At 42.6% G+C, this 20,344-nt stretch overlaps 1 protein-coding gene across 1 annotated transcript in view; it reads right to left on the bottom strand.

The window, feature by feature from the left end:
- The window catches only part of ADAMTS18 (ADAM metallopeptidase with thrombospondin type 1 motif 18), a 156,202-nt gene that overhangs the window by 44,245 nt on the left and 91,613 nt on the right, over positions 1 to 20,344 (bottom strand). The window contains exons 11-16 of the mRNA XM_027119199.1: positions 17,923 to 18,018; positions 13,501 to 13,649; positions 7,401 to 7,573; positions 3,219 to 3,349; positions 2,275 to 2,398; positions 1,090 to 1,334 (exon numbers count right to left, since the gene is read on the bottom strand). Coding sequence (XP_026975000.1) covers positions 1,090 to 1,334; positions 2,275 to 2,398; positions 3,219 to 3,349; positions 7,401 to 7,573; positions 13,501 to 13,649; positions 17,923 to 18,018 — 918 coding nt within the window. The remainder of the gene's footprint in view (positions 1 to 1,089; positions 1,335 to 2,274; positions 2,399 to 3,218; positions 3,350 to 7,400; positions 7,574 to 13,500; positions 13,650 to 17,922; positions 18,019 to 20,344) is intronic.

Below are 20,344 nucleotides of genomic sequence, written 5' to 3'. Positions count from 1 at the left end.
GTCCCTTCAAGGGGGAAAAAAGTTATATGTAGTCATACTTTTAAACTTTTTTTAAATTCATCTTCCTTAGTAAATGTTTAAGACTAGTACCTTAAATAATAACAATAATAATAATAGTTGAATTAAGCTTATGTTTCCTTGATTCCAGAAGAGTATAGCAGTATGACTGGACTGAGAGGAGATATCATACTTGTAGATGGAAAAGATTTGGACTCCAACTCAACTCTGCTTTTTTCCTAGCTATGTGAGTTAGGCAAATCTTTTAACATTTCTTCACACTTCCTTGCTTATTTTTCTGGCAAGTCAGTGAGGTAGGTTTTCTATCCCAATTTTGCAAGTGAGAAATTGAAACTCCATGTCACTAACAGGAGTGCCTGGTCACATGAGTCCTCAGTACATGGTGGCCACGACTTCTACACAACCTCAAGCAAATCACGTGCCTCTGAAAGCGCACAATTAGCCCCATTTTACAAACTGGAAAAAGCAAACCCAGAGACGTGATGAGGACCAAAGAAAATGGACCCAGGATAATTGCGTTACAGAGTCATTTGCAGACATGGTGGCTGTTTTTATTATCCTCATCATTACCCACTTATTTTTTTTCTTTTCTCACCTCTAAAGAAATGATAGCTTACAAAAGTAAGGTGGTTTGCTATGACTAAGACTTTCTTGACATCAAGCAAGTGTGCTTTCTGTTACATCACTCTGCATGCCACAACTACTGAGCCCGTGTGCTGCAACTACTGATCTATGTGATGAACAGCCACAATGGATGGTCCCAACAGCAGACACACACAAACTGGAATCATGTAAAGACGATTCCTTATATTCCTCAGCTATCACAACAGCCAAGTGTACCCGTGAAAGGTGGGCATCTGCACGTGAACGTCAACACATTCTCTCCAGGACCCGTTGGATCCCTGCCCGCTTCCCCCAGATGGAGCTGCTGTCTTTGCCCCTTTGCACATTGAGATTTAGCCTATTAGGAAGCAAATGTGAACTAGGATTTTTGTAAGCTAGCTCAAATCGGGGTCATCACTATAAATTACGCAAGAGGCACTGAGAACTGAATGAAGAGAAGGGGCTTACTTCAAAGACCAGGGTCTCATTGGTGGGTCCCAGCGCGGACAGGCGTTCTGGGTGGTTGAAGGTGCGCTGGTACTCAAACACCGTCCCCGCGAAGGCGAACTCCCCTGGCCAGTCGATGCTCCAGCCCCCCGTGAGGTAATACTTGTGACTGAGGCTTCGGACGGCGAGGTAACTGGAGGATATCTGAAGCTCCTGGACCTCGATGCTGCGGGCGCCCGGTGGGACGGTGACAACCGGATAATATTCTAAGTGGAAAAGAACAGAGTATTTCTGACATCCACGTCGTGCACTGGAGATGGGCTCAGAGACAGGTAGTGGCCAGTTTTACAGAGTGGGGAGTTCGATCATCAGCTGACATTCCTTTCTACTCTTATGAAGTGAAAACACTCAGTTATTTCATTTTCCAAGTGGTAGGAACACCAGAGAGAGAAAATGGGTGACCTTTTCCCAAGCACATGTGTGTGGACAGGAAACACTCTTCCCTTTTCCAGAACCACAAAGGCCATGCAACTCAAGGATGCTTTTTATTTTTAATCTACCTGGAAAAAACTTGGAGCCACCTATTCTCAACAGTGATGTGCAGAAGACAGGGCTCAAAGTTCAATTCTACTCAAGATAGAGAATTGCTTCAAATATTCATCTAACATTGTAAGTGTGGACCATCTAAGTTCCATAATACATTCTTTGTTTAACAAATGCACGTGGGGCGTATGGCAGCCTGGTCAGAATATTGAAATTGCTAAGCAGAAAGGCGTTTGTTGAACACCCCTCTGGGATTTTTTTTTTTTTTCTCGGTATGCGGGCCTCTCACTGCTGTGGCCTCTCCCGTTGCAGAGCACAGGCTCCGGACGTGCGGGCTCAGCAGCCATGGCTCACGGGCCCAGCCGCTCCGCAGCATGTGGGATCTTCCCGGACTGGGGCACGAACCCGTGTCCCCTGCATCGGCAGGCGGACTCTCAACCACTGCGCCACCAGGGAAGCCCTGGGATGTATGTATTGATGAAACTACTCACACGAAAAACCCACCAATTCTCCCTTGCTCTTGCATAAGCACTAAAAGCCATCATCTACTGCGTGTCAGGTGAGTTAGTAAAAGGCTCAAGCGTACTTAGCATGACTTAAGTTTGCTCAGCAGCAAAGGGTGTGTCCCACCAATGACGGCACTGAATTTGCAGCATCACTTACCATTCGCTTTGTGCTGGTTGAGGTACAGGCCTTTATAAATCTTGCAAGTTGAATTGTCACCTTTGCAAACACCACAGGCATCTGAAACTGCTTTAGAGCCAAGTTCATGATCGCATCCCACTGGCTGTAACCAAAAAAAAAAAAAAAAAAAGGGAGAAAAGTCAAAGACTATAGAAGCCAGTAGCTTAGAATAACCAAGAGGTACATGGTTTTCCATATTTACTGAACATTAGGAAGGTAGGGCAGCTTTATGGTTAAAAGCAGAGTCTCAAGTTTGACCAGGCATTCAAATCCTCCCTCTGTCATGACTGGATGTAAGATTAGGTAAGTTACATAACTTACAGACATCTGTAAAACTGGAATGAAACGTCACCACTGCTACTAATGGGAGGGGAATTTATTCAGGCCAGCTCTACCAGTGAAACATAAAAATGCTGGGACACCACCCCCTTCCCCACCACGAACACACACACAACCCTTAAAAGATCACAGAGCTCACAATCCAATTAAGACCAAAGAGAAAGTGGATACCGGAAGGAAAAGAAAAACTAATCCGAAATAAACAGAGTGCTCTTTCCAAACGCACTTATGAGGTTCTAATCACAGAGTGAAAATACTTAGTGAACACGAAAGAAAAGTCTACTACTATTATTTACATTCTAATTGAATTTTGACAACTACTGTGTAAAGTAGGATATATCATCATCTCCATATGTGGAAAGAGTGAAAAGGCAACTCAAAACACTGGACGGGGGTCACGCAGAAATTAAGAGGGAATTTGGAGATAAAACTCACATCCAACTGGAAAATGTTACCCTCTTCCCCCCTACACCACCTGCTTTTATCCAGACCCAAGAATCTCTTGGAACACTTCTCACGCTATGCATTTGACAGGAGGCAACACAAGCATGACCATACACCCCAAAGCAAAGATGTTCTCTTACTTCACAAATCCCATCAATGCAAACATCATTTTTGTGTGGGGAGCAAGGAGTTCCGTCTTTCACCTTGCTGGACATGGCAAAAAAGAATTCAAAGTTCTCAGCCTTGCAGTACAGCTTACATCGATCTTCCTCTAGAAGCAAAGAGACCAAAAGAGGTCATGGTCAAGAGGAAATCATAGAAAAATGACACGAGTACCAAAAAGATGAGTTAAATTTAATTAGAAAGCTATTATGATCAAGATGGAAGATGTCACACACAGTTTTCTGGCGGGGTGTGTGTGCAAGGGCGTGCCCGAGGGCAGATGTGTGTGGCTTTTAAAAACATGAGTTCCTTTTAGTAGTCCATATAAAGTCTGCTTTAACATTGATACATGAGAATTTTATTTCTCTAATCCTGAGTAAGAGCCATAATACACGTGGTTGGTGGGTTGTGTCACTACCCTCCTTGGATAGTAGATATTTAAGGTTTTACAGGCCCTGAGGTCAGCCATTGACAATACGTAAATGAAGGACTATTGCTATGTCCCAATAAAACGTTATTTTTAAAAAACGGGCCAGATTTGGCCCACACGTCATAGTCTGCTGGCTGTGATTTAGGACACGGATTATTTTACGTATTTATTCAGTCTGTTAAGAGGGAAAATTCTAGGCACTTTGGAAAAAAGGCATATGGTCAATAATGTTTATAAAACATATAGAAAAGAATCATATCATGAAAAGGAGGAGGAAGCAAACAAACTAAACATTCAGGCTAAAAAAATGTAATTTTTATTGATCATTAAGTCCCTGAGAAGTTTCTGGTATCACAGGCAAAAACAAAGAAGTATTATCTCTATAGAGCACTTGTTATCAGAAAGGAGTTGTGCCTATTTCTCCAACAGAAAGAGTTCTTTTTTGACCAGGAATTCCAGATGACGTTTCTCCCATGAGACCTGATGTGCAACTGTGTGATATCCCTGATAACAGTTTTACAACAAACGTGTAAACAGTTTGCAAACGGTTGTGCTTCACAAAATCTCTCAATAAAAGACAAAGTCAAAAATATGAAGGCAGTGGAATTATTATGGTCCAAACATGCAGCCATGTGGATGGATTCCATTTTTTTTCTCACCTAGGAATTCCTTCTAATAGAAGTTTTATCTCACGCCTCCTACCCTGTGCATATGAGATTAGGAAGCTGGAAGACATGTTACCCTCTTTTTTCTCCCTCATTCCCAGGAATTAACAAGTTCTAGAAAGTTCAGTTTTTCCAGTACAGGTTCCTGGGAAAGTTTAGGAACTAGTCTATTAGAAAGAAACAAAGAAGCTGGGGCAGGGGATAAATTAGGAGTTTGGGATTAACAGATACACACTACTATATATAAACAGATAAACAACAAGGTCCTACTCCATAGCACAGGGAACTATACTCAATATCTTGTAATAACCTGTAATGGAAAAGAATCTGAAAAAATATATATACACATACATATATCTATCTATATATATATACACACACACACACCAACTGAATCACTTTCCTGTACACCTGAAACTAACACAACATTGTAAATCAACTATACTTCAATTAAAAAAAAGAAACAAGGGGCTTCCCTGGTGGCGCAGTGGTTGAGAGTCCGCCTGCCTACGCAGGGGACACGGGTTCGTGCCCCGGTCCGGGAAGATCCCACATGGCACGGAGCGGCTGGGCCCGTGAGCCATGGCCGCTGAGCCTGCGCGTCCGGAGCCTGTGCTCCGCAACGGGAGAGGCCACAACAGTGAGAGGCCCGCGTACCGCAAAAAAAAAAAAAAGAAAAGAAAAGAAAAAAAGAAACAAGAAGAAGGAAACTCATCACTGGAAGACAAAGACTGTCTACATTTATGAATAAATTCTTTCCCAAACTGCATGAATGGCACAGACCTTCAAATCATGGTCAGTCTTTTCGATTTTAAATAAGTATCAAAAGGAGAAGAGGGAAGGATGAGAAGGCCTTAACTTTTTTGTCTCCCACTCTAGGATGTGTGACCCTAAGTGTCTGTTTTTTATTCTTTATTTTTATTTTTTGGCCAAGCGGCATGTGGGATCTTAGTTCCCTGACCAGGGATAGAACCCATGCCCCCTGCAGTGGAAGCGCAGAGTCTAAACCACTGGATCGCCAGGGAAGTTCCTGGGGTCTCTGTTTTATTCAATGTACTCGCCTCTGTATCTAGCAGAGTGTCTCCCAGGCAGTAAGTACTCAGTCAACATCTGTTGAGTGAATGAATGAAATGCCAGGCTCCCTACCTGGTAAAAACTGCAATAATATTAGTGAAAGAAATTTGAAATCAAAAACCATTTTATAAGTCACAAAGTTTACCTGCTTCACTTTCTCTTTATGTATTCAACCCACAACTTATCTAAAGGATGATAACAACAGATTCTGTGCACACTATATTTAAAGGAAGATGTGGGAAAGACCAAGGATTATCCAAGAAGACAAAGCAAAGGAAGGACAAGAGAGTCTTGGATAAGGAACCATAGATGAGAAACATGGAATTAGGGGCGAATACAGCCAAGAGAAAATAAGTCTTCAAGTGTCAGAACTGAGAGCAACTGCAGCTATCCTAAATGTTCGTGGGAACCTGCTGCATGGTACCCTTCCTAGGTAATTTCTTAGTTCCTGATAGAATGTCTCCAGTGATAGAGCATTTACTGCTCAGGATGGGACACGCTTCCATTAAGGACAGTTGATATTTATTTATTCATTTGTTCCAAAAGTTATAAATATGTTTCAAGTGCTGTTCTTAGATGAGAGAGATACAAGCATACTCAAAACGGACAAAGGCTTCAACCCTGGGGAACCTAATAATTCTTCTGGGGAGAAAGATAATGAATAAATGCCGATATAATATCAATTTTCGCACCAAGAGCAATGAAGAATAAAGCAGGGCAAAGGATTCAGAAAATGACAGGAAGGAAGGTCTCTCTGAGGACACGGCCAAAGGAACCACAGGAATTTCTGAGCACGTGAATTAATTCTGTTTTCAGAAGCAATTTCCAATAAATTGAAATCTCCCTCTGTTCAATCTCTCTGAATTTTTGAAGGGAACTAGTTTCTCTCCTACAGTCAACATCTGTCAGTCCCTCACTGCTTTCTCCTAAGACACAGATTTCAGAATTTTAATGTCAGTCCCAATTTGTGCTTTTAGACAAGCAGCTTTTGGACCCAGAACTAGATTCACACTCGTGCAACGGCTGGGCTGGTGTTAAGCAAAGCTGAGTACCGTCCCCTTTGATTTGGAGGTGTTACTTGTCATAACGATGTCTCTGATTGCATTAGCTTCTTTTTGGTCTCTGATCATATAGGTTCATTCTGAGCTTTTGCACAGAAGCAGCCCTCCATCTTATTTCCCATGAATTATCATTAAATTTGGTCTCTTCCCATCCTGCGTATGTACAACTGCGATTCACGTTAATCCCTTTTCCAAAGGAAGAGTGGATGCGTTTTGATAAAGCAAGTGAATGGAAAAAAATGAAAAGGAAACAACCAAAATGGTGACAGCTTATTCTGCACAGGTAACACAAAGTACGTTAAATTTGGTACTTGTACTTTGTACACATGGTAACTAAGATAAATTCTGATGCTCAGCTAAGATCAAATCAACATAAAAGGTCAAATACAAGCCATTACTTTAAGGTATAATAAGTACCAAGAACTTAATATAGAGACATTTTTTATTCATGATGCGTGTGTGCGTGTGTGTGTGTGTGTGTGTGTGTGTGTGTACACTCTGCAAACAGGCCTTTCCATGCTTGTAATCATCTACCACCTCAGGTACCGAGTGTGGTGTCTCTATGGGGCATATATGGTTTCATGAGTTTTTGGTCTGGACAATTCATACCAATTTCAATTAACATCCCTGGGAGACTTAATTGCTGAAATGTCAAAGGTAAGTTTAGAAACGTAAGTACATTCCAAACACATGAACTCTTTGACTTATACATGTGGGAGGAAAGGGGTGTCTTGTGAAAAAAAAAAAAAAGTGTGGAAAAATAAACAAAACCTAAAGAAGTGAATGAAAAACTGGGCCAGGATGGGTCTGGGGAATGAAAGGTAAACATGGAAACTTTTTTACACAGGCAGCAATTTCTTCTGTGCTGTTCATTCACGTTACTGTTCACGTAGAGACATACTTGTTTGAGGTTCGTAGAGACCAAATTACCTTCCACTTTCGTATAGGGTTTCCACTGGTAGAACCATCCACGGAAAGGTTTGCTGTTATATTCTGCACACTGCTGGGCTCGAAAATCCAAGCTATTTTCATTACAAGGGTTAATATTGCACAGCTGATATACACGGCTAGAGCCATGACAGAACTTGCCACCATACTGAGGCCTAAAAAGAAAATTAAAGATCTTCAACACTAGCAATCAAAAGGCTATTAGTCACAGGCAATAATATAAGGAGGGACAGTCAAGATGATCATGGTCACAGTGTATGCAGTCCATACAGTCCATTACAAAAATGGAAATATGTAGTCTACTACCCTTATGTCCCAACCCTTCTTATACCCATGGCAGACATAACTAATCAATCAAGGATTTTGCTTTTTCTTTGCTTTCTTTTCTCAGCATAGCCCTTGGGCAGCCACTGCCACTGCTCATCAATTTCCATGTTAGACCAAACTTACTTGCCACCTCTGAGCCAATTTTTACATTCTGGCGATTTCCATAAAGACTGATGAAGGCATATTCTTGACACTCATCCTATCACCTCATGCGTTAGGGAAATCTGTAAACACACCTAAATGTTCTTGTTAATGTAGATGTGTGCTTGTGTGCTACACATGCAAACACACACGCCCCATTTGTTGGCATCAAAGCTCTTCCAACGCAGACCCAACTCCTCCCCAGCTTGTCTGCCATCTCTGACCACTCCCATAATCTTCCTACAGCTTGCCATGCACCTGCTGTGATGTAGAACAGCGGTCCCCTACCTTTTTGGCACCAGGCACCAGTTTCGTGGAAGACAATTCTTCCAGGAACCGGGGTGGGGGTCGGAAGGCAGGGGATGGTTCAGGAGGCAATGCGAGCCATGGGGAGCGGCAGAAGAAGCTTCATTCCCTCACCCGCCACTCACCTCCTGCTGCGCGGCCCGATTCCTAACAGGCCGTGGACTGGTACCAGTCCGCAGCCCGGGGGCTGGGGACCCCTGACGTAGAAGGTCAGTCAGGACACTGAGGATATTACATCCCATATTTTCCAATCCAGCTTTGTCAGTCACTGAGCTGATAGCTTGATGACTGTCAGACTCACGTGTGCTTTATTCTAATTGATTCTAAACGCTGGGGGAAAAAACATGTCCTTGTTTTCATCTGCATCACCACTTTTTAACGTTGCAGGTGGCCTGCTCCTTTCCTGCCAAGCACAATGGGAAATGAATTTCCAGAGTAGGGAATCCCATTAGAACATAAATAATTGTGATCTAATGGCAAGCTCTTTAAGATCTCGCTAGGCAGACTGCAAAAACCAGAAAGCAAAATAAAAAGGAGCGTCAGCCACACTGAAAGTTACCAGGGGCACCTTACCCAGCTGACTCCTGGCACAAAGCAATTGCTTCTTTTCATTCCCACTTTTTTTTGGAGCTTTCTCCTAAGGCTAGACACCAACTACAGATCACCTCGTACAAAAGCTCAGGGCAAACATGTAACATGAAAGAAGGCTCCAAGTTAATAAATTTCTGTGATTAAAATTCCTTGTCTCTTTAGGAAGCACAGGAATGCTATAAAACTCCCCTGCATTTGCTTCGGCACATTTTATCAAATTCTCCTATGCTAAAATGGATTCAACAGAAACGGGAAGTGTCACACCGCCAGAATGAGATTTTTCAGCTATTTCAAAACATTCTGGAACAACTACTAAAACATTCAGCAGTCACTGTGCGAGATTAAATCCCTGAAGACTTCTTAAATCATTATCCGAAAAGCGTTTCGAAAAACCTTAAAGTGCCACATGAGAGCCTTACTCTATTCCTGGTCATCTTTAAGAGTCATAATTAAAATTTTCTCAGTGTAAGTCTTTCTTGTCGGAGAGTTTACAAATAAGCTTCATTTAGACTACTCAAATTCAATAAAGTGAAAGAGGACCACGTGTGACTGCTTCAACTCAGACACTGTAACATGGGAAAGACCTCAAAACTCATAGAGCCATCCCCTCATTTTATAGATGAAGTGGAAAACGGCTAATAGAGCTTCCAAAATGTGCTCAGTGAAGGTCACATGTCTAGAAAGAGACAGAACAGAGCTCGACCTCATCCCTTTGCGCTCTCCCGGATGCCGGTCCTGCCCTGCCAGGCATGCATTTAACTGAGTTAGGCTACAGGGGCGGGGCATGAGAGGACCGAGAGGGAGACAGTGATGTCCAATGGTTAGGGAACTGGCCTTGGACAGTGAAGCAGACCTGAATCGAAACAGTCTCTGCCCTTTCCCAGCTTAACTTTAGGTAATTTTAGTTAACCACCTAATCTGTAAAATGAGGACAGCTGTGATGATTACCTGAGAGAATGTTGGTAAAGAATTTCGGGCAGAGTCTACAGCCCAGCTAGCACACATAAACGGTAACTATTTTAAAGTGCTTTCTACTTTTAATGACTGGCAAAAATTTGGACTTTGCCATCAAATCCTCAATTACAGATACATTTTTTTCTGCAGCTTTGAACGTGAGTATTAGGATAAATTAACAGAAAATTCTACCATGATGGCCCTTGGTACAATGAGTTCTTTATCATTAAAAACAAAAAACAAAAACACCAGAAAACAAATATCCAGGCACCCGATTTTTTCTTTGTATTAAGCTACTATAAAGTATACCCATATTTGCTTCTGCATAATTTACCAAGTCCTGACTACAAATGGTTATTGTTGGCTGAGTGGCTGAACACTAATATCAGTTGGGAAGCTCTGTTTAAAAAAATATATATATATATATATATAACACATACATATACACATATACACACATATATATTTATACATACATATATTTACATATATATGATTTACATACGCACACGGACACATATACATAAATGATATTCCTGGGCCCTCTGCAGGCTTTCTCAATAAAAATACATGATGAGGGATATCAAGAAATCAGTGCTTTTTAAAGCACACTTGATGATTCTGATAATCAGCTGAGCCCAGAATTTACTGGTTGAAAAATGGGCCAGAGATATGATTCAACGATTCTCCTGGCACTGTGACTCCAGTGGCATGACATTCTTTCTCAAATCGACTCACGTTTTAGGAGAGTTCTAGAATGCCTTAGCAAGCTTACTTATCACTATTTGAATTATTTTACTATTTGAATTTTCACTATTAACTTTCTTGAACAGAGTGTATAGGCATTTCACGAGGCTCTCTTCCAGGGACCCAGAAAAAATGTTCACTGTAAGGATTAAGACAGTGGGATCTTGGTCTGACTCTCCCATGTCCAGCTTGGTGACCCAGCAAGAGCTGCTCCTCTGAATGGGACCCTCTGTCTCCCCTGGTTACCCATTTGCAAAATAACTAGAGGAAACAACAGGTTTCAACTCGCGAATCTGTTCTAACCTGATTGGGAGCAAACGCCTGGAGAAGTCTTTTGAGGAGGCACAGTGGGGAGGCTTTGATCAATTAATAAGGTCTGTCACAGACACAGACGAAGAAGAAGGGCCACATTTGCCAGGGACTGGCCATTCCAGAACCAGATAACCTTTCAATTCTTTTGAAGCTGAGAAGTTGGATAAATCCATGACCCAACCAGAAATAATTCATTTGTTATGAAACAAACTATGTTCTGAGAAAACCATCATTACTGTGCAATGAAATGCTCACCTTGCTTTTCACGTGAAAAAATGAAATGGTTAGGCTGATCTGAACAGACCAAGTGTTTAAACTGAAGCAAGGGAGAAATAAGTAACTTGAAAGAGGGAGGAAAAAACAGCTTCACGACAACAATGTGAAATAAGAATGGAGGACTGATCAATTGTCGTGAAGCAGCCGATCATTTACTTGTTTTATTTGTGACTTCGTGCATAATTAAAGAGAATACTGATTAGCCTTAATCTTGTTTAAAATGATAAAACTGCACCAGGTAGAACTACTCGAGTGATTAATTCTTTTACAGGCATCTCTAAAGTCACAGTATGCTATTTCCATGAACAAGGCCCTATTATAATGTGTTCCCAATCCCACAGATATGAGAGAGGTTTTAATTTAAATCTCAGGGGCGTCATTCACACACTTCGCCGGCAGAGTTATTAAATTAGGTAATCTCTTTCTTTCTCGGGAAAGTAGCGAGATTGTAAAATGTTGCGATGTGTGAAAACCAGATTCGTGAAATATGCTGCAAAAATGAAAAGTAATACAATGACTTTAACAATTCTATCCAAGACACGGGCTACATTCAAAGGATGAGGAGGGTGTTTTTAATAATCTGGTATAAACTGCAAATGTATCACAAGCCTCCCTACCATTAGACCTAGTTATTGGGTCAGATTAGAGCAGAACATCTCAACTGGGAATGACTTTGCCCCCTACAGGATGCTTGGCCAAGTCTGGAGATATTTTCGTTGCCATAACTTGGAGGTTGGGGGGAGGGGGACTCATCCTACTGGCATCGAGTGGGTAGAGGTCAGGATTGCTACTAAACACCCTGCCACATACAGGACAAACCCCCCAAACAAAAAATTTTCAGCCTAAAATGTTAAGAGTGCCAAAGCTGAGCGATGCTAGATCAGCCTGAGATACTGCAAGCACCTAACAAGCCATGGTCAAAGCATCTCCAAACCCTCCCTTACATTTTGGAACAAACTGGCCTCTTGATCCAGCTCAGATGAAGTACGATTTGTCTTTTCAAAAATTTCCTTTTGCTCTAATTTCATTATTTATTTAAATTTGCAATCCACCAAACATTTATGCAATGCTTGCCACGTACCAGGCAATTCTGAAAAGCCCTTTACAAGTACCAGCTCAGTTGAGGGAGGTCCCATCATTATCCCCTTTTTACAAATGAGGGACCCAGAGCAGGGAGAGTTAGGCGTCCAAGGCCGCCTAGCAAGGAAGGGGTGGACAGGAGGCCCGCTTAGGTTCCTGGGCTTGAGAGTCTCTGTTCTCAACCTCCATGCTATGTCACCAACCGAATCGTGTGGTAGAATTAAATCCACTAGTTTTTCAGGGTCCCATCAGTTTCTTCTCACCCCCATAGCCTTCTCCAAAGTCCAATTTCATCAGGAAGGCCTCTGCTCGCTGCTTCTGAGCACTGACCCTCTGTTACCCGTGTTCCTGGCGAGTTCAGGATGAGGATGATGAAAACCACATGGGCCCCAGAACCTTTTGCCGAATGCCCACTGGATGCTCCCCAGCGTGCCGGGAATTCTAGGGACACAATCTCTAATCCCCCCAAACCATGTGAGGTGGGCGCTGTCATCTCCATTTTATACATAAATCCAACCTCCAAGTTCAAGCGATCTTCCCAAAGCCACACAATTAATAAGTGACAGACCCAGGATGTGGAGTCATATCTTTCCATCTCCAAGTTCTGAGCTCTTTCTACATCACCACTCCAGTCAGGAAATGTACATCTCACACTTGTTTCACGTGGGAATTAGAGCAGATAAAAGTAACCTAAAACCACCTTCATTTCACAGAGCACAGAGGGCAGCTCAGACTCCCAGCACCACCAGATCAGATGGTGCTTGCAAGCCAATCTCAACCCAGGGAGGTTTTGATCAGTCCTCCCAGCATTTGATCTTTCTAAAGAAAATTGAGTTTGTTGTCAATATTTTAAAAATTGGGAAATTTCACACAACAGTGTTTCGGATTTCTGGTTTCTCTCGAAAAGTCAGGCTGATCTGTCAACACATGTTGATGTACATTCCTGTAAGGCAAAAATCAGCATACTTTCTCCAGTTCATCAGTTTGCAACACACACACACATACACACACAGAGTCTACCAGCCAAGCTTCTCTGTCCTACAATATCCCAGGCATGCAGCTGTAATTTAGATGCAGAAAGTAATTCACACCATTACTGGAGTCCGTGACAGCAGACTCACATAGAGAATAACTCCTTTGCTGTTTTGAGGTTTCTGCCCATCATACCTCCCCCAGTGCATACAGCCTTTATATACAAGCAGTAAAACCCTCATTCGTTGATTGCTATTAAGCAGATGGAATAAAACTACAGTTATAAACAGGTATAAACAAGACAGACAAATATGCAAATATGTAACAGGCTGAAGGTTCATGCCTTACAAATGCTGACTTCGTGTCAGAGCCTTACTTGGGGTTATTGCAGTGTCTCTCCTGATACTTCACGCCTCCACCACACGTTCGGGAACATTCTGACCACTTCGACCAGGCGGACCACTGGCCGTGGATGGGCCGAGGCCCGTGCTCCCCAAACTTGACACACTGGCCTTGCCGACACCACTGTGAAAAGAATGTGTGACTTTCAGAGACCACCTGGGAAAGCACGCGGAGATGCCTTGAGAGCATCCCTTTCGCTGGCTGTGCTTACACGCTGGTACCCTGCCCTCCCCACGTGCATTCTGAAAGGCTGACATCTAGGGAGAAGGGGCATTTGTCACCAGAAGGCTGAGTATAACAGGACAGGCTTTGCAAGCTGTCCAGGTGACGTGTTCAGATAAGGATCTACCCTCCCGCCTACGGAGGCAGCGCAGACACGAAGGTGAGCCTCCCCTGACATTTGGAAACAATGGGGCTCAGAGAACCCTTGGGCTCATTTTTCTTCCGGGAGAATCAGCTTTTCAGATACGAACACAGAATTTATCATGATGATCGCATCCGAAAGACAGATATAAGTATGCATACGTTTTTATTTCAAATCATCCCTACAGAGCATTTCTGTTGAAACCAGGTAGCTTTCAGGCTACACAAACTGTGTTTTTAGATAACACCTTTGCCCTTCTGTCTGTATGAAAGGTCTCTGTGTCAGACCCTCTGATGACTTTGAACTGAGTGTCTTTTCTGAATCAGCTCTGGGTCTCTCATGTGCTGGTGATCTGCTCAGTCCGAGAGCTGTTTTCTGTGCTGACCTTTCCATTTGAGTTCTTCTTTGTCATCCAGTCCAGTTCTGTGGGTCACCTCTGTTCTCTGGGGTTGCACTCACCGCTGGGAGTGCTTTCTTTTTTCCCCCTGCGGCGCTTTTATTATGAGCAAGTTCTGCATGATTTAGAGCATAATTGCACACTTGCCTAAAAGCCTCTGCAATTAGATCCAAAGGGTTGGGGTTTGGATCGTGCCAGGTTCTGCCGAGGAGTGGGGATTGGTTACAGAATTATGGGGAGTTGGTTACACGTTCAAATCTCCACTTTTCCCCCGTGATACACTTGGCTTCGTGGCGGTCTGTTGTGAGGCTTGGTTGCTAGCGCGCTTTGACTAGGTCAAGAGATGGCTTCCTTCCTTCAGTTTCTTGCCATGTGCTGATGAATTCCTCTGTTTTCCATTTTTCTTTCCCCTGGATTAATTGCTACTTCAGAGTCTGCATGAAATCATATAACGTTGTTGAGAACTTTGACGGGGGAAGCAATGGGTCATTTGAGGATTTTGTCAACCATAAGCACGAACCTGAATCTTCCCCACCAAGAATGGCTGCGTCTCTCAGGCGCTGAGCTCAGTGGCTGGGACAAAATAATAACAAGAGCCAATACTAACAACAACAGCAGCTACAGTTTATTAAGTTGCTTCTCTGTGTGCACAATGGTGCTGGGGGGGAGATGGGGGAAAACTTCAGATGCAGTATCTAACGTAACCTTCACAAAGCACGTCGCAGTTAATAACTGTTTTCTGAGTGAAAGAAATTTAGCAAAGAAATACTAACTTGCTCAGAGTCAAACTACCCAACTAGCTACACAACCAGCTGAGACTGGGTTTAAACTCAGTAGCCTAAGGACATATTTACTACTCACCTCGGAGGCAAATGACTGACCAATGCATCTTAACTCAAAATTTTTTTTATTTTTTAGAAATATGGTTTTGAGATCTGTTCCGATCCTTCAATTAATTTGCCTTTCTTTTATTTCAATATTCATCCTGGTATCAAGTTAAGCTGCTCAGAGATTTGTCTCCTCTGGCGTTTTTAATCAGTAGAGAAATCAGGAATACATAGGAATATACACACATACATGCATGATCTGCATGTTTATTACATATAAAGCGTAATACACAAGATATATACACATGTAGTTATATGGATCTATTCATATATGCTTCTATCACTGCTTCTAATTTCAAATTAAATGGCCATGACTTGGGCAAATACCTTTTATAATAGACAGCAAGCACAAACCTTTCTTTCCTCGTACACATAACCTAGATAGAAGTATGAGACTTTCATATCCTCACGTGTTTACCCAGTATTCGTGGCACAAATACCACTGAAGGACCAGCGAGAAGGGGGCAGGGAGGATTCAGGTGGGTTTCAGTTACAATGAAAGAAACAAAACATGGGGTGACTGCTACTCTACAGGACATGGCCCTGGCCTCATGGAGTTTACAGTCTAATGAATAGCCAATTACATCCCCTAGGGAAAGAAGACTCTAAGAACCATATCTGTGAGTGCAGTGTAATTATACTGGAGTGAAGCTGGGTGGAAGTTACCAGAATGCTCTCAACTGAGGGTGACCTTACCGGTAAGGGCTTTTCCGCAGTTTATTATATAACCATAGTCTGGTGTTTCAAAATAGTGAGATGGGGGCAGTGGTCTAAGGACATCTATTTTCTAATTCTGGCTTGATTAATCTCATGCTATATTAATTTAAGTCGAATCCAGAAGCAGTTTAGCCCCTGTCGAACTAGATCCTGGGTGTATTTGCATAACAGACCTTTGATCTATGCCATTTACCACTTATTTTCCTCATTTACTATATAAATCTTTTCTCGTACATCCCTCTCATGATTAATGCTGTTGCTTTCTTAATGAAAGAATGCCCACTAATCCTCAAGCTGCAAGTTTGCAACTTTGACACTCCAAAAATAAAAATGATGTGAGCAGTATTTACATATTCGATTAATTCATTGTTTTGTATCACCACAGCTAAAACACCCTTCTGCACATTTTCGCTGAGAATCCTTACTGAAATTTCCTAAGACCAGGACATCTGATTAAAAATCGCATATGATGCTTCAATTTTTTAAATGTTTATTTGCTTTAAAATAAAAAGAGTTAAAAAATAAAATCTTTTTAGAGGTATTGAAGAAATGTCTTAACGAATATCAGAAAGCATCTTCTCAATATTCATTTATTTCGTGTGTCTGTGTCTTTGCCTTTATTGCTGGTCTCTTTGAAAAAGTCTCTCTTTCACCCAACTGAAGAACTTCAAATTCAAATTCCTTCACCCAAGTGAAGAACTTCAAATTCAAATTCCAACAGCCATCTTGGGGCACCCATTCATCGTAGTTTATTCTAAGTGCACCCCTATTTCCAAGCAGGATTCATTTCTTATTCACTTGGGCTTCGATAGCAGCTACGCGCTTCAAGAAGATGTGTTTAAAAAGAACCAAAGTTATTGGCTTCTGTGCAGGTTCCCCCATTGGACTGTAAATGTTTGAAGAGATAAAATGGAGTTTTATTTATCTCTGTAGATATTTCACTGATATCTAGTGGTCAAGAAATTATGATGGAATTGAATTCAATTTAAGTGGCCAATTCTTTTCTACAGGCTTGGCTGTCTCAAGAGAGCCAATGGCAGAGACCGAAAAACCTGCAATATCTCCAGCTCTCTCATTGTTCACAGCTTCTCTGTCATGGTCTTTCAAAGTTATGCCCCAAATCTGGATCATTTTACTGGGACCTCAAGTGTATCTTTTTTTTTTTTTTTTTCCTGCGGTACGCGGGCCTCTCACTGTTGTGGCGTCTCCCGTTGCGGAGCACAGGCTCCGGACACGCAGGCTCAGCAGCCATGGCTCATGGGCCCAGCTGCTCCGCGGCATGTGGGATCTTCCCGGACTGGGGCACGAACCTGTGTCCCCTGCATCGGCAGGCGGACTCTCAACCACTGCGCCACTAGGGAAGCCCCATCCTCAAGTGTATCTTCCCCTCCAGACTCTACTGGGAAAGGGGAAGAAAAACAGAAACTCATATATGAGAGTCCTTCCTTCAACACACAGAAATCTCCCATAATCTTCTGTAATAGAAATGGTTCTTAGGGTTGAAGATATTGCGAGCGAAAAGCCTTTCTGTACAACCTAGACGGAGATTCAGCTTGCCCCTCAAGAGATGTTGCTATAAGGGACAGGATGCTGCTATCGGGCATGTCAGAAGCTCAATGACTGGTCCTGTGACGTGCATCACAGAGGCTTTGTATGCAGGCACAGTCCTTCCTTTGCTACTAAAGGAAATATCTGCTTCCCAAGGCTTGTCTACACTGAATCAAGTTTAAAAAGCAAACAGTAAACAATGAAGCCCTCCAGCTCACTGAACTAGAAACATTTGAACCCAAGCCTCCATCTAAAACTGGAAAACAAAGGCAAAAGGAAAGAAACCTTCTTAAAAGATGGAGCCAACTCGGTTATATTCGCAGTGAGTTTTAGAATAGCTGCTAAAGAATGCTGGTTAATTGAAAGCAAAGTCCGAAAACAGATGAAGCCAAAGTGTTCCGGTCTGAGGTAACAGTACAAATAGTTTGGGTTCTATACTTTATGAAGTCTCTAGAACTAAAAACTAACAAGTAGGCAGTTTACCATACTCAAGCCACAAACGGTCCCTTCCGCGGCAGGCATGAACTTGGTCTCACACCTGTGGCCCGCTCGGTGGCACCAGAGCGATTTGCAAATGTCCTGAAAGGAAAGAAGGAGATGGCGAGGGTGATGATGCAAGAAAAACAAAGACATCCAAAGCTGTTGTATAAAACATTCTATTTTCAGGTGGCCGAAATGGGACATTATCCAGAAAGTAGAGTCAAGTGAAGTTGGTAGTAGCAAGGTAACCAGTAATATGTCCTAGCAAATATGTAAGCAGGAAACTTCTACACTACCCATATATTCATGTGTGTTTAGTAATGACTGGGAGGTCACAATAGTTAATTTGGAGACTATTTGCCTTTTAACTAAGAGATCTGGTTTCTAACCACCATCACCACCATCATCATCACCACCATCATCATCATTTAAGTAGAACAGACCAAGACTGGAATAATGCATGTCTGATTCAAATCCTTGTCCTGCATTTCCAGGTTGCAGGACCTATGGACATGTTATAGAAGCCCTTTAAACTGCAGTTTCCTCACCTGTGAATAAGTGATAAAATTAGCACATGCCTCAACAGAGTTGTTCTCAAGGATAAATGGTGTAAATGATCATCATCGTTCCTTCTTCACCTTTATAATAATTTTCAAGCATTTGGACAATTTAATTCTTACACTAGGCCTAGGAAATAATGTAACTCTCATACTGGATTGTAGTTGGCAGAATGATGGCCCCCAAAACAACCATGTCCTAATTCTTGGAACCGGTGACTATATTAGGTTATATAGCAAAGGAGAATTAAAGTTGCAGATAAAATTAATGTTGCTAATCCGTTGACCTTGAGATGGGGAAGTGCTGAGATTTTCCAGATAGGCCCAAGGTAATCACAAAGGTCCTTAAACAGGGAAGAGGAAGACAGAAGAGAACCGGAGAGATGGCAGCGGGGGGAGAACTCAGGGAGGTGCTGCTGATTCTGAAGATGGAGGAAGAGGCCGTGACCCAAGAATGCCAGCCACTTTGGGAAGCTGGAGAAGGCAAGAGAATGGCCTCTCTTCTAGACCTTCCAGAAGGAACACGACCTGATTTTAGCCCAGTGTGATGCATTTCAGATGTCTACCTCCAGAACTGCAGGAAAATAAATTTGAGTTGTTTTAAGTCACTACGTTTGTGGAAATTTATTACAGCAGGCATAGGAAATAAATACCGTCGTTAACACCATTTAGTGGTGAACAGCAATTCCTCTTATAAACTCATTGAGATGAGGAAACTGAGCAAGATACTGACAGTTTCAAGCTGTAAGGTCCCCCAGCTGGTAAGTGGCAAAGGCAGGACGCAAACTGGCCTGATTTCAGAGTCCGGATCCTTGACCATTGCTCTGGACCTGGATGTACCACCAATGGATGCTAGAAAGCTCTCAGCTTCTCCAGGCCTTGGCTGCCTATCTATAAAGGAGGGGGGGGGACTTCCTTGGTGGCACAGTGGTTGAGAATCCGCCTGCCAATGCAGGGGACATGGGTTCAAACCCTGGTCTAGGAAGATGCCACATGCCGAGGAGCAACTAAGCCCGTGAGCCACAACTACTGAGCCTGCGCTCTAGAGCCCGTGAGTCACAACTACTGAGCCCCCATGCCACAACTACTGAGCCCATGCGCCTAGGGCCCATGCTCCGCAACAAGAGAAGCCACCGCAATGAGAAGCCCACGCACCTCAACGAAGAGTAGCCCCTGCTCGCCGCAACTAGAGAAAGCCCGCACACAGCAATGAAGACCCAACGCAGCCAAAAATAAAAAACTAATTAAAAAAAAGAAAAAATAAAGGAAGGGGACTGAACCAGATTCCTTCCAGCTCAAAAGGTGGAGTTGCTTTTCAGAATGACATCATTAATGGAATGTCAAAATCATGAATCGCCAAAGTCATTCCATTCTGTTCACCACATTCTACTGACTAAGGTAGAAAGTGAACACATCTATTTTTGGGAAAATAGTAACGATGAGGGAGAATACAAAATCATTTTTGAGGTCACTTGTACTCCTGAAAATTCAATGAACCAGGCAGCCACCTGATTCTCCAAGCATTCCAGTTAACAGACATTTCATGGTTAGAAAATATGGCAAGAACATACTTAGAAATATTTCACAAAAAACGTGTACCACAGGACTGAGAAAAGAAAACACAAGGAAACGAGAGATACAGGCAGTGAGCCTGGTCTTACGGACCGTAAAATTCTTCTCCCAAAAAGAGAAGGGAAGGACCTCCAGGACACTGCTTGGAAACACCACCACCAGCAGCAGCCCCAGATAGGCACCACACATGCTATTTCCAAAGCTCGATACAGCTCAGAAGACACAATATGGAAACATTTCCCATGGAAATGGACCTGCTACTGACATTAGTAGAAAGCCTAAGGCAGCCTTCCGAC

Source organism: Aethalodelphis obliquidens, unplaced genomic scaffold, assembly GCF_003676395.1.
Source record: "Aethalodelphis obliquidens isolate GAN/ISIS:26980383/991018 unplaced genomic scaffold, ASM367639v1 scaffold20, whole genome shotgun sequence".
Taxonomy (NCBI): Eukaryota; Metazoa; Chordata; class Mammalia; order Artiodactyla; family Delphinidae; genus Aethalodelphis; species Aethalodelphis obliquidens.
Note: the sequence above shows the minus strand (reverse complement) of the source record. Positions and strands in the feature narration are given on the sequence as shown.